The sequence below is a fragment of the Parus major genome, chromosome 1 (assembly GCF_001522545.3).
Source record: "Parus major isolate Abel chromosome 1, Parus_major1.1, whole genome shotgun sequence".
Classification (NCBI taxonomy): Eukaryota; Metazoa; Chordata; class Aves; order Passeriformes; family Paridae; genus Parus; species Parus major.
The window spans coordinates 62,541,227-62,556,147 of NC_031768.1; the positions used below are offsets into that span (position 1 = coordinate 62,541,227).

Consider the following 14,921-nt stretch of genomic DNA (forward strand, 5'->3'; position numbering starts at 1 on the left):
TATATTATGCTTGAATTGCATAATATAGTTGCCTGCTTTAAGTTAGGTTAGTTCTGACTGATTCTGACCCAGGCACTGCTGGACTTGGGTGTCTTCTAAGTCTGTTTCTCTGAACAACATAATTAAATGAGTGTAAGGATATAATTATATTCTTTTATTGCTATACAAAGATACACTGTAGTATATTGTTTCTTATTTCCATAGAGAATGGAGATGCTTTTACAATGGCTGGCAATAAGCTGTATTAAATACAATTATAAAAACTATTTACAGCATCAGTTGCCAGCATCATACTGCATTTCCAGAAGGTGTTATTATAAAAAGAAGACTAATTAAAGTGTGAGGAAAAATGCAAGAGGAAATTGGACCTAAATCATGCAGAGTCTTAGCCTGCAGCATCTGTCAGTGTTGCAAATTCAGGTGTTTTATATAGTAATGAAATCTGAAGTGTCAGTTCCTGTGAAAAATAAAGCTGTGGAAAGTAAAATACATCTTCTGCATATCTTGCCTGGCTCATGTTATGATGCCAGGGTAAAATGTGGTGCTGCTTCCCATTGTGGCAGGGTGCAGAATGCAAATGCCACTGGTACATGCAACTTAGCAGCCTTTGGCTGTGCAAAACATTTATGAAGCTGCTTGTCATCAGATTCCACTGTGATAGAGGACCAAATGCTTGCATACAGGATAAAAAAGTACAGTACTGATCCACAGAGAGTTGAGCTTGGAAGGCACTTTGAGAGATGAGGCACAGCCGTGTGGATAAGGACATGCACAAAAGAATGCGTGAAACTTGAAATCAAGCCTCAGTTTGATTTTTGCATTCCAAGTGGCATTGACCACAAACATAGCATTGCCCTCGTTAAGATTGAAGTTCCTGTTCAAATTTGTCTGGCTCAGAGCAACCTATGTATCTCTGTCTTTTGTAAAAATCAGTTCCAGTCTTCGAGAGCATTTAGCATGCACCAAGCTGTGTGTCCCTTGGCTTAATTATTTTCTACTGGCTTGGTGCTAGCTTGAGATTTCTCTGTCATGATGTGTGTACCCTAAACAGTTACTGGACCAGAGTTATCAAAACATTGTTTGCAGTTGTTTGGTATACTCTTTTCTGACCACATCCAGTCAGGTTTTTCTTTCTTGTCATACAGATACAGCAGATGAAAACTGGACTAGTTATTAAAAAAGAATAATGGGCATGGATGACAATGTAAATGTTTTTCTAGCTCCTTTTTTAAGCCCACATAGTCATAATCAAAACCATGTAACCAAATACATCCTAATTTTAATAATCCAAGTGTATTTCAGAAGCATAGGAAATCTTTGGTAGACACTGAGCTATTGAGTGCCATAGAGTTGTAGTAAAATCTTACAGGAAATATGTCAGAGAAAGTTAAATTGGATTATTTGGTGATGTGGGTTAAATATCCCCCTGTGGAAGTGTTACTGCTGCTGTCTCAGAAAACCACAAGGAGCTAGGCAGCCATTTAGTGGGCGTTTTAACCCTGAGAAATGGGTTGCAGGGAAGATCTTGGCACTCTTAAGCTCAACTGGTACAGTGATGAGAATGATCTGGAAATTGTTGCTATGTCTGTCTGAATTGTTAAAGCCCAAAGAGGGAAGCTAAAAAAATAAATCTGTCCCATGGCAACTCCTGACTCAGAGGCACTAGTTGGGGTAGAACAGGAAAAGCCATCTGAGTCACCGAGTCAAGTAACAAAACACTTGTGAAGGCAGAAACGATTAAGGCAGTTTCTACTAAATGTTGCCAGTGCCAACAGTTGGTATCCTCATGGCCATAGTACATTATCATGGGGTACTTCCTTTCATCTGAACTTTTAAAAATAAATAAATACCATTTGTTTATGCATGCTCAGTGGAAACTGGGGCATTTGGTAATAGTGCATGCCACATTCTAGAGCAGTACATGTGCTCTGCCTGCCTTGTTTCTGTTGGTACCACACTTGTTGATTCATAGTTTAGGGGAAAAAAACTAACAATTGTATCTATAGTTTATAAAACGTTAATGAAATGTTTACCAGGTGACTCCTGGCTGGATGGCGCAGGGACAACAAAGCATTCTTTTTGTTCCTGCTTCCCTTTTCCATCAGCTGGTAGGGGGTGGACCTTTTGAGCCACACACTGCTGTCAGCTGGAAGGATTATGAGATTCAAAGTAATTTGCCACTACTGCCAAGTCCAAATGGGTCCTTTGCTGTAATGCTGATGTTGTTCATTGTCTGCAGAGACACAAACATGGCAATGCTCAGCAATGCCTCAGGGTTTGATCCCATATTGTCTTTGGTTGTGTCTTCAGCATAGATCTTTTGGTGTGACTTCTGCCTCCTCTATGGCTGCCTTTCCCTGCCACATCTTTGTGATACCAGGAAGATTTGCACAAAAGCACAGGCTGATTAAAAGAGGTCTGTCTGAAAATTAACATTTTTAGCCAAACCAGTTTTCTGACTACCACCACCAGACACAATCCTCTTTATTACAGAAGTCTGAGAGTTTCTTTTCAGTATGTTCAGCAAGCTCTTTCAACTTGCATCTAGACCTGACACATGGGAAGCACTGGAAACACTTAGCTGAGAATAGTAGAGGGAAGACTGCCAGCAGTAAAGTCTTAAATTGTCTTAAGCCCATCATAAAATCACACTTTCAGTTAACTAAAGTACATTGTGTGTGGTATGGAGCTCATTGTTGGACTGAATTTGTTAGCTGCTCAAGAGTGCAGTGTTCCTTGGGCTTCTTTTTTTAAGGCAATATTCTTTGTGCCCTTTTGTAAAAAACATTTTTGAGAATCAGCTTTTCAAAGGAGTGGAATTTTAAGGAAACAAAATTCCTGTAATCAGAGGACTTTGGAAATTATGGTGTTGGATGCAGTTTTTTACAGCTTTTGATTTACCAGTGGTTGCTGATGGGAGTTTTATTATGTAGTAATTTATATACGTAGTAGTTGAATTACACACACAACTTGCAATTGAATTACACACTGCTGCTCTCTACAGAATCTGGTATTTATACCAAATACCAGTGTCTGGGTTCTTGCCAAGAGCTATGAAGAACTGTGATCCTTATCTGTGGTTGAGGAGAGTATTGAAGCTTCCAGTGCTCTCCAGAGGATAAGTAGATGATAAGGCTGTTGGGTTTTTAAATTGAAATTTGGATTATTTCTAACAAGATAACATAATATTCAAGCAGCATATTTTGAGGGAGAAGAACACCAGGCAGACAAAATAAAGAGCTCATGGAGAAGCCCAGAGCATTGGCAGAAAAATCATTATCTTACAGGGTGTTTGTAAGGAATTGCCAAGCAGCTTACTTGCTTGTGACCATGGTGTGAAAACACCCACTGTAGGTTCCTAAGTTGCAGTTTCCTTTGTTTGCATGAAGATCCCATCCACTGTCTTCTCAGAGCTGGGAGTCCTTTCTTCATTGAGTGCTTAATATACAATGAGCACAGCCTCTGCTTTGACATGCCTCCAGGGCTCCATAAAGCCTGGGTGGAATACACATACCCAGCAAAAAGTGTCAGGGACACGGGATTGCGCATTCAGGAACACAATATGGCATTCTCATCCTTTCTTTTTAGCCTGCTTCTGATGGGAAACATGATATGAACTTGTGCCATCTTTCTTCACAGAGAGACTAACTTCCCAAGGTTTCACTGGAACTGAATGAAATACACTAGGACAAGAGGGAGAAAAATACTAACATGAGTTCAAGTTACCCCTTTTTCTAACCTACAGCTGGACAGTCAGCCCATAGGCAACACACACATCCTTTTATACCAAGCATGAGCTGTTCCTCAGCTACCGGGTGGTGAGGGGATAAGTGAGAAATCTGCAGTACTATGAATGAAGAGAGGAGGGAAATGGCTGAGAATGCATCTGTGACCCAAGGAGTGACCCTGACTCTTTGCCTTGGTATGAACAATCAGCACCTGACTAAAAAAGTCAGAGAAGTTGGGTTTAGAGGATATAATGGAAGGCATTCAAGACCTTTTCTTCTATAACACTCACCACAAAACCACTTCTCATTTGTGGACAAGGAGTACAGCAAAGTAATGTTATAGAACAAGATAATGTATGTAGGCCCACACAGATGAGGCACCCAAGATGGAAACATGTTCAGTGGAGAGTGATGAGCCATATCTGAGGTTTGACTCTGCTTCTCACCTTGGGCTACAAAAGCAGGCCAGGACAGCCAGCCATGTGCTGGAGGGACATCCATCAGGTCCATAACCTTCCATGGGAGGACTCTGTGCCACAAAAGTTGTGATTCCTGTGAAGGAGATGAGGGTCACATGGCTCTGAAGAGGGCTGAGATGGCACCACAGATTGCAAATGGAAGAGGGAGTGCCAGGTATTGTTGCATTATCAGCTTAAGAAATGTAGCTACATAAGCGCTCAGGGCAACACAAGGGAAGGCAGCAGGAGTACACGGAGAGGTGAAGGATGTGAGATGGCCCCTTTCAACAGCAGCTTAAACTGATCATGAAAAGTTAACTATAGGCAGGTCAGGAGAAGATAACTCCTCCCAGGTGAGGGAGGGATGAAAATTCACTGGAGCTGGAGCACAGTGTGGAGTTTCAGCACGAGTTATACCATCTAAAAGCAAAGGTACAAGGTTTAGATCTGCCATTGCCTTTGCTTGATCATGCAGGGCCTCTGGGGGCATTAAGTGTCGTTTGTTGACAAGATTCATTACCTCAGGACTGGCTGCAGTGCTGTACATTAAGGGTAGTAATTAGTCCTCATAAAACTGTTCATATTAATGTACCAGAGGTTTGACTCTCCATCAGAGAGAAAATGGGCCTAATTTTGGGCTTATTTTATTTTTACTCAGGGGTTTTTTGTTACTGTTCTAAAGCTCCTGGAGGAGCAGACTGGCCATTTTGCTGTGCTTGTCTGTGTGTTGGTCTTTGGTTCCTTAGCAGAGATGAAGGAGTGAGCATTGTAGAAGATTCAACTGCAGTTCTTCAGGAAAATTATGTTCTGAGGGGAGCATGAAAGAGGTTTCTCCGCTTGGCACTGTGCTGTGCAGAATATCCCATTTCTTCTTGCTTCTGAGCATCCTTCCTGAGTTTGAGGTAGTGTGCAAAGCATGGCATGCTGAGAAGCACATTATCCAGCAGCCCTGCATTTGTCAGATGCTATTAAGCAGCAGGGAAAGTGGATGGAGGAGCTGGTGAATCTGTCACATCATGCTTGTTCAAAAGATTATTGATGCTGCATAATTCATCAAAGCATGACCAACCTAGCGGTGTGTTCTGCTTCCAGAGGTGTCCAGTTACTGCTTGTTGCAGCTGGCCATAAAACCATGATCCTTGTTTATGAAAATAGCCTCTGACTTTGTGTCTGCCTGTGAGCCTTTCAATTAGTACACATAAAAGGATCACTCTTGCCTCAGACTCAGATAAAATGTGAAGATCCTGTTCACTGACAAATGCTACTGTTTTGACATTTCCTTGTGCTTTGCAATGTGATGGAAGTATGGAAGTACTGATACTTTCTGTGCAACAGCAGTCCTGGCAAATTTTAATTGGAAATATTACAGTGCCTTTTTTTTCCTGACATTATTTATACAGTGTTTGGGATTATTTTACATTCCCACAGTTGAAATATTTTGATTGATTAACAGTGAAAAAATATGCTGTTTTGTAATGTTTGGTTTTGCATTACTTCATTTCTTCCTAATAGCAGTAATTTCTTGATAATGAAGTACTGCTTGATGGGAGTTGAAGTTCAGAAGCTTGGCAAATTCACCCTGAACCTCTCCTGTTGCCCGATTTACATCTCTGGTACTGCATCATGCAATTTGGCCAAATGAAATTTCAAGTCTTACTGCCTGATGTAGTGATAGAGGAATCTGGTCTGTATGGCATAAGACAGGTACAGATATTGGTTCTCAAGAAGCAGCATGCTGTGGTGGAAAACATGGAAGTTTATGTTCCAGCGTTCTGATTCTCAATGCAATATTGCTGGAAAAAAAATATTTTTTAAAAAATAATCAATTATTTTTAGGTTGGATATTTCCTCTGTGTTTCCTGGATAGAAGATTGAAAATATATGTGGCTAGAAAACTGCAAATATCTGCCACAATTTGGAAATGCTGCTAACAAGGACCAAGAACCAGTCTGCCTAAAATCTCACTTCATTGTAAATTCAATCCTATCTTACAAAACTTACCAGGTTTCCTTGGCCCTTTAGGTAACTTTTCATTAAACAACTCCTGTTAAGTTTGAGAGGTCTTTAGGTTCACCCTTTGTTTCACCAGCCCAGGTGAGACAGAGGAGAGACATTTCAGGAGACAAGGTATTTCTATCATTCCTAAGCTCTGCTATGGGATGAGTTTAGTCCACTGAAGAAGCCTGGAAAATCAGATCTCATCAAGACTGCTGAAGATGGTGACTTCTCCTGAAATAAAAAAAGTAGTTGGAACACTGCCATGGGAAGGAATGGGTCTTTGCTCAGGGCACCTCCAGAGGGAATGTAACCTGGGTATGTCTCAGTGTAAAAGAGGGACCAGACTGCCAGGTCATGGCCAGAGTTTTGCTCAAGCAAGGTGTGCAAGAGACCTAGGGCCAAAAAGCAAATAAAAGAGGGAGACTTCTCTAACCTAGGATTATGCAGGTGATGTGGAAGAAAACGCTAGGGACATTTTGCCTCTTGTGTGGGTTAAAGTTAAATGCATACATACTGTAGGGAGGAGTGTTAGATTCAGTTCTCTGTAACTGCAGACGAGTCTAGCTGCTTCCCAGCTGCTGGGGTTGCTGTCCTGACCTTACACCCACTTGGGCCTGCCTTGGGGTCAGGAGCCCTGCCTTCCCAGCCAGCAAGAGTGATACCTGAGTCCTCATGGCACCTCTCAGGGGTGGTGGCTGCCCCCCCAGCCACTTAACCCATTGCTTTCCACTCCACCCATGGGTATTTGTGTCACTAGATCATAGAATCATAACGTTATTTAAGTTGGAAGGCACCTCTAAGATCATCGAGTCCAACCATTAACCCAGCACTGTCAAATCCACCACTAAGCCATGTCACCACATGCCACATCTACCTGCCATTTAAATACTTCCAGGGATGGGAACTGCACCACTTCCATGGGCAGCCTGTTCCAAAGCTTGACAACCCTTTTGGTGAAGAGATTGCTCCTAATACTCAGTTTAAGCCTCTACCGACTCCCACCCGGCTACACCCTCCCTTCAGGCAGTTGTAAAGAGTGACAAGGTCTCCCCTGTGCCTCCTTTTCTCCAGGCTAAACATCCCCAGCTCCCTCAGCTGCTCCTCATCAGATCTCTTCTCTACACCTTTCACCAGCCCCTGTTCTCATAGCTACCCAGCCAGGCAGCTCTGGATGCTAAGAGAGTTGTCCTCTGCAGGTGCTGCTGTTCCCTACAGAGTGAGTGGAGGAAAAAAATGAGGAAGGCAAGATCATCCTCCACAGATTTTTCAGAGGTGGCTGCTTCTCTCCATGCATGCAGCAGGCAATGTAGACAACTGTGGACAACTGGGATAGCGAGTTGCCAAGCCCAGGCAGCTTCAGGTGTGGGGAAGTCACCAAAATGAGGAGGTTGACACAGGCAGACTTGGCAGGACCCACTGCTTTCTTTCAGATTGTCCTACTGATGAAAACATCCTGATTTCTGGGCAGGACAAGGAGGGCAGGAAGAACCACAGGGCTGGACTGCCATTCTGCTTTGCAGGACTTTCTTTTATCTCAGCTCAGCAGAATCACATCAGCAACAAATTAGAAATAATATGTAGAGGAGAACCCATACAATCATAAAATATCAGGGCCACCTTCCGCTCCCAGCTTTAAGAGGTCATGTGTAACAGCTCCACAGCATTTGGGCTGACTGCTTTAACCTCTCATGGGCGGTTAATACTACATAGCAGAGGAGTAAAAAGTGTAGAATTGTAAAATACTCTTTCAATCCTGGTAGTAATTACCTCTTAGCAAAGTTAGTGCTTTGCCAACTCAGAGAGACCTAATCCCCTTCTGTCATAGGAAGAGGGAAAAAATGTAATAGCTGTGAGAATTGTGAAGCTTATTTTCAAATTGATGCCTCAGCATTTTGATATTTTCTGTGGGATTAACTAGTAACACAGGAAGGCTAATACATATGCAGAGCTTTCATTTGCTTCTGTAACAATTTGCCCCGGGACAAATTGAACTGTGTCATGAGAAATTGTGTTGTTTCCCCTCCTTTGTCAGATGAAGGTAAAAGACTTGTTAGCAACATAGAAACAATTTGTAACTGATTTTCATTTCAGGGAAGGTTTCTCCTTGCCTCGTGTTTCTGCTTAAGTTCCTCTTTTTGTTACCCAAACAGAAAGAGCTGCCATTTTAGAAGCACAGAAGCCACATAATGAAACATGTAAAAGCATCTGTGCTAACATAAAATAGAACTGAAGCTCTTTTTGTACTGTTCTGTTGCACTCACATAGTTGCTGCTAGCTCAAAAAGATGATTTGCTCTGCTCTGTATAACTCAGGCTCCTAAGGATGGCTTTGTGCTGTGCCTCTGAGGCTGGTTCTGCGAGCATCTGGTGCTGATGGGCACAGGCAGCGATGGCTGCAGAATACTAATGCTGCCACTGGCTCCCACAAGGCTCCACTTCAGAAAAATGCTCTAGCCATTCAGTGTCCATGCACCATGCTGAGCAACAGGAGGGTAGAAAAGCCGTGCTCAGGGATTTTTTTTTATTATTTTTTTTTTTTAAATGTAGGGCAAGAAGCTGACAGCAGCGATGGCTCCGTGCTTCACATTGTTGTGCCCAGGCTTCTTTCAGAGCTGCAGTCATTTATATGCATAAATATCAAGCCTGTCACTTGTTGCAGGCTTGGATAGCATTTGTGTAACAAAGGAATCAGAGGGAGAAAAAAAGTGAACATCTTCTATTCCGGTCTTAGAAGATGAATGACTGACTACGTAGTTATCAGGTTTCAGGTTTTATTAAATCACTGTCCTCTGCAACTTGTTTTCCTTCCTGTTCTGCTGTCCGATGTAGAGGACCTCCCCCCACACCCCTTTTGTCTTTCTCCCACACTGTGACTACCCACAGGGGGTATCTCAAAGAATTACCTACCAGTAATGACTGCCACAGCAAAGCCTCTTGCCACATACTGACACAGTTTTTCCTTTTGCTTCAATTTTTTTTCTTCCATTAGCCATCTGACAAAGTCACTCCACATCACCCATTTCATGAAGAGATAGAACTCTGCTGTAATTGTATTTTTGATTACTTACTTGGTTTTTCTTTATCTCCCCTAGGCAAGATGCTTGCTTGCTATTTGCCCTGCATACCATATCTTTCTGCAGCTTCTAAATTGAGGCCGACGTTGTGTTTACCAGTCATCTCTGTCTGCAAAGCTATGCAGTTGCATCTAAATTTTCTCTGGGTCTTGCAGCTATTCTATATTGAAAGACATCTAAAATACACTTCTCGCACAAAGCTGCTTTTCCATTAAAGCAATTGGTGAAGTATCACAAGAATGTTGTTCTGATGCCAGGAGGGAGGAGGGAGAGGTTTATACTGATTGCTAAGGAGGGGGAATAGCCTTTGAGACAATCCCCTTATTAAATGTGGTCTGCACGATGAAAAGCTTGGGAAGCCTTTTTAAGGCTTCTCACATTTAGGCTTTGTGCCCAAGCTCAGGGTCTCAGACGTGGAGGTGGTTTCAGAATACCACACAAGGGGAGCCATTACAGCAAAAATATCAAGGTTACTTGATTAATTTATTAAATTGTCTTGGATCACCATGCCTCTTTATTGGCATGTAACTCCAGCAGAAAAGAAGTAACAGTTTCTCCTTAGACCTCTAACCAGCCAGTGCTCTGCTGGGCTATCAAAGAAGTTTCAGGGACAAACAAGAGATAGAGCCCCTCTGAACATTGCCAAGGTTAACTAGAGGTTTCTTTTTTCCCCCTGAGTAAGTGTATTTTTTGTGCCTCCTCCCTTTAAAAGTCTTCCCTAATTTTAAGAAAACCTTGAAGCAGTAGTATTACAGTCCTGATAGTCTAAAATATAAACAGTGCAGGATTTGTAGGGACAAGTAATATATTTTTCTAAAGAAAGACCTGTGTGCCTGAAGGCTTGTCTGCTTTTTTTTTTTTTCTTTTTTACCAGCTGTATCAGTTGGTCTAATAAAAAATATTACCTTTCCCTACAAACATTGCCCTACTTATTAGAACAGTTGCCTCCAGGACATATAACACTTAGCTGTGTGTAAAATTCCAGAGTCAGGGTGATAGAGTTGAGTTCAATGGTGTGATTTCCATGCCCTGAGCCAATTGACAAAAATGAAAACAAGGTGGGATGAACACTCTCCACCCTTATCATTCTGCACATCATTAATGTCCCTTACAGCCCCACTCTACGTCAGTATTTTTGTCTTCCCTACCTCTCAACTGTGTGGAACAGGCCTTTTCTAACATGGAAATGCACACTGAGTAGCATCTATTGGATGCTATCTCAGAGAAACAGCAACTCTTATGGTATGCTTGATGAAACTTTTCTCTGCCTTCTAATTATTTTCTTGGTTGCTATATCGCTGCACATTTTGTTGTTGTTGTTTACTACAAATGAGATTCAGAGAGATGGAGAAAAAGAAAAGCCCACTATGTCTGAGTGAACTGTTTCTCCTTTAAGGGTCACCTAAGTGTTGTCAACTTGGTTGCAAATCTTAAAGGACTTTTTTTTTTTTTAATGTTTCAGGTGAACTTTCTGTGGAAGGCATACAAGACCCATTCCTTGTTAGCGTACATATCATCACAGACCCGGGTGAATCCAAGATTCTCCAGCAGGCCATCGATAAGCTTCTAGCCTGGATCCATCCAGACCTCCAGTTGTTTCGGGTCTCAGAAAGACGAGTGCCCAGGAAGCGCAGGAAGCCGGTCAAGGCTGGTGTTTCTCAGCCAGCCCTTGCTGTCATTCTGTTCCTGCAGGAGGAGTATGGAGAAGAACCCATCTTGCAGCTCCATGAAACTTTTCAGCGGCCACCTTGGCATTACCACCACACAGAGCTAATGCACGGGAAATTCCTCCCTTACCTCCCCTGCAGCCAAGACTTTTACACGCTGGCTCCAGAGACTCCTCTGTGGGCCATTCGTCCAGTGCACTACGGGAAAGAAATGATCCGCTTCACCATATACTGCAGGAATGAAAATTTTGTGGACATTTTGAAACTGTATGAGTTAATACTGAAGAGACCAATGTGTCAGAAAAAAGCAGACTTTTGTGTTTTTCCTGTCTATTCCAACATGGAAATAGACATTCAGTTTTCTTTAAAAAAACTCCCAAAGGGACAAGTTCCGGTGAGGACAGAGTCAGCCGTGCTGGAGTTCAGAGTAAAAGATGTGGGGCAGCTTGTGCCTCTCTTGCCCAACCCTTGCAGCCCCATCAGCGAAGGCAGGTGGCAGACAGAAGACCATGATGGAAATACGATCCTTTTGCAGGTAAGCTCAGTACACAGGGAAATAGAAGCATATTTCTTGGATTTTGTGCAGGAAAGCTTAACCTGCACTGACAGTTGCCCTTCGGTTGGTTGCTTGGTTGCTTGTTTTTTTTTCCCTCTATCCTTGGAGCAAGAGCCAGGATGGTACTGCTGAAGAAAGAATTTGAAACCCCTTGCTGTGTTGTGTAACTGATCACAAAAGCAGTGAATGATGTTATCCAGATATCGGTCAACCTCAGTTTATGCTAAGAGTGATGTGAGATAGCTGTTTAAAAAAATGAGGAGATAAGGAATTATGAGCCCAAGTGGAGAAATCAAGGCTGGTGAGTGTAGTTTCATAAGAAGTATGGGCACAGAACTGACAGAGAATTTTTAAATAGCCCTAAGTTATGAGATATTTATGGAAGACAAGCAGAAGTTCTAATGGTACTCCTTATTTTCTAGCATCACTGGATGACAAACTGCATCTCTCTTTTGCACGGTGATTATCAGGATGAAGAGAGAGGTGATGAAGGAAAGAAATGCACCCTGAAGAGCAGCCTAAGAGAGACATTCCCACAGACTCTCTTTTTGAACTAATCTCAAGTGCTCATAACTGAATCCTGAGAGTTTGTTTACTAGGACATCTGTAGGCACCATATCTGGGCAATATATCAGCATGCTCTGCTCCACTTCGCTACATCCAAGGGAGATAAAAGGATAAGCAGCAAACCTTTAATAGCTGCCTGCCCTGCAGAGGGGTATCTGTGGCAATCCAGAGCCAGGTTAATGTGCACTCTTGCACTGCAGAGGTATTTATTGCTGCTTACATTCAAATCAAGGAGTGAAGTCCCTCACCTTTATAAGCTCTTGTTCAGATTTCAAAGGGTATTCTTTTGGAGTCAATTTCATTCATGTGGCTTGTCCAGTTGTCTGACCTTTCTGTGAAAGGCACATTGTGGGTGCCATCCTTTCACCGTACAGACCTCCCAGTATGCAGAGAGGTGTGAACAACCCTCTGTAGCACAGTGCCTCTGGGTTTCCCCCTTTGGTTTCTCCCATTTCCTAGGACTTAAATGGGTTTCTCCCATTTCCTGGGACTGAAATTCCAAGTATGCAGGATATCTCTGCTCTGGTGAGTCACATCCAGGTGGTAGGGGAACCTTTTGATTCTGCTTTGCAGATTTCACCCTCCGGGAAATCCCATGCCAGAGCTGAATAACACTTGTAAAGGGCTGAGGAGGGCAGCTTCCTTGCCCATCTGGCAAGACAGTCACAAATTTGTCAGCGTTACTGGTTGCACTTTAGGCATATCTGTGTTAGCCTGAAGTTGCAAACTGAAGCTGACAAGTCATCACCAAACTTAGACACAACAGCCACACTCACCTATGTCCTCTTTTCCCTGTTCTTTCTCAGGACATTTCTGCTATGTGATATAACTTTGGTTTATGGGACCTTACACTAGTTTCAAGCAAAGGAAGGGTAAAAAAACAAAAAAATAGGGTTTCTAAATAAGGCTTTTGGTTTAAACCCAGCAAATTTACAGAAGCAACAAATACCAGGAAGTACAAAGGTAAAGTGAGACTTGCTGAGCAAAGAAAATCAGAATGAGATTTTAGCCATATGAACCAAAAGAAAAGAGCAGAAACCTACCTAAGTATGGCCTGCAAGTACAATTGATTTTCATTTATGTTTTCAGTGAGGATGATGATTCTGAGCAGGAGGACAAAATGGCAAATGAGAATGAAGTTACAGAAATGGAATTTATTAATCTGGAAATCTGGTGGATCAAAAGGAGTTTAGTGTATGAAAACTGGAAGGAAAACAGAGACTTTGAATCTAACTTGTGCCATTTTAAAGTCATGAATACTAGGACCTGGTATATGGGTTTCAAGCAAGTCTGTACAATAAGAAGTGGATCTCTACAGCTAAATCAAAGGGAAAATTTCCTGTAACTCAGATACCTACAGGCAGCAGTGCAACATGACCACAAAAAGAAAATTGCAGTCTCGGGTGTGCACCAGAGTTACTATGTCACAGGAAGCATGGGAAGTTGCACAGGGTCCCAAGGGCCACACCTGTCTTCAGCTCTGGGCTCCAGAAAGGTGACCTCAGAAGGTGCAGGGACAGGGAAGAGCTCTCACCCCATGCAGAGGAATGGAGACACAGTCCTACAGAGGGGAACTGGAAGAGTAGGGTCACCTGAGCCCAACCAAACTAAGTCTGAAGGGAGCTCTGACTGGAAGACAGACCACAAGATGAACAGCAGGAACAGCAAAAGGCTGGTTCACTCGATGATTGTTTTGATACAGGAACAAGAACCAGCCAATAAATAGATTTTAGTGCATATTCATAGCTAACTATATAACATCCACCCAGCAGGAGCGAGCAGGTTAAAACCTTAATTTAAGGCAGGATGGTCAGTTAGGGGATGATGAAGGATGGGTTATAGGAAACATTGGATTTGGTGATCCAGGGACTCCTTTTATTCATTTCAGTTCAAAGCAATTATAGTATCTATCTTTGAAAGTAACAAGACTACATTTTTACTTCTCACAGAGAGTTGCTAAGAGCAGTATTATCCATGCCACAGCATTGATAATAACTTTGATTTCTTCCCAGTTATATAAACTTAAACAATGACCTCTCAGTATTTTTCAGCCTCCGTATCAGTTGATAGTGATCATCAGAATGGTTCTATTTATACAGATACTGCACCTTTTAAAAATTATAATTATACAAAAAAAGGTAGATTAACATCCCTGCTAAATTGCAGGCAATGTTTTAAAGTTTGAAGTTTGAGTGTTCTTCCATGTTGAAGCTAACAAGGTGTGACCTCTTGCTTCTCCTGACAGGGACTTGGATACTTGCCAGCCAGATTGATCCATGTTCTTAATCCATTTTGCAAATGCAATTATCAAGGGGCTTAGATAAAGTCAATTCAAGAGACAACAAAGTTATTCATGGGTAAGATAAATCTGTTTAATGCCAAGAAACTATTCCTTCATTTGCAAGGAAGCTCTTCAGAATTGTCTTGTCACAGTAGCTTTTAGACGTTGGCAATTTGCTCCAAGGGTGCAGCTATAAAACAGCTGAGGCAAAGGGTTCAGTGGCTGGAACAGGATCAAGCCTGAGGAACAGGATTGCATCCTATGGGAAGACACCCACACTGCTTCACCAGAACTAAGCCCAGAAGCAGGAGCTCTGGGGAGCTTTTGTCAGAGCAGTGGGAAGAATATGTAAATAATGTAGCTAAGAATATAACATATACTGGTATAGTGAGTATACTGCTGGATTTATAGGTCTTGCCCAGAATCTTGGCTGCCTCTGGGCATAATCCACACAGAGACAGATGAAGTGCTAATCAACTTGCACTCCTGGCAGTGCAATGTGGGAAGCAGGAAAGGTTAATAACTGATGGGACTGGCTTGGCCATGCATGTTTGGGAAGGAAGGATAGTGAGCAGAGAGGAGAAAGTGCACAG

General features: G+C 42.4%; 1 protein-coding gene across 1 annotated transcript in view; it reads left to right on the forward strand.

Moving 5' to 3' along the window:
* Nucleotides 1–14,921, forward strand: part of FAM124A (family with sequence similarity 124 member A) — a 42,432-nt gene that overhangs the window by 16,167 nt on the left and 11,344 nt on the right. Inside the window, exon 3 of the mRNA XM_015628093.2 lies at nt 10,720–11,459. Coding sequence (XP_015483579.1) covers nt 10,720–11,459 — 740 coding nt within the window. The remainder of the gene's footprint in view (nt 1–10,719; nt 11,460–14,921) is intronic.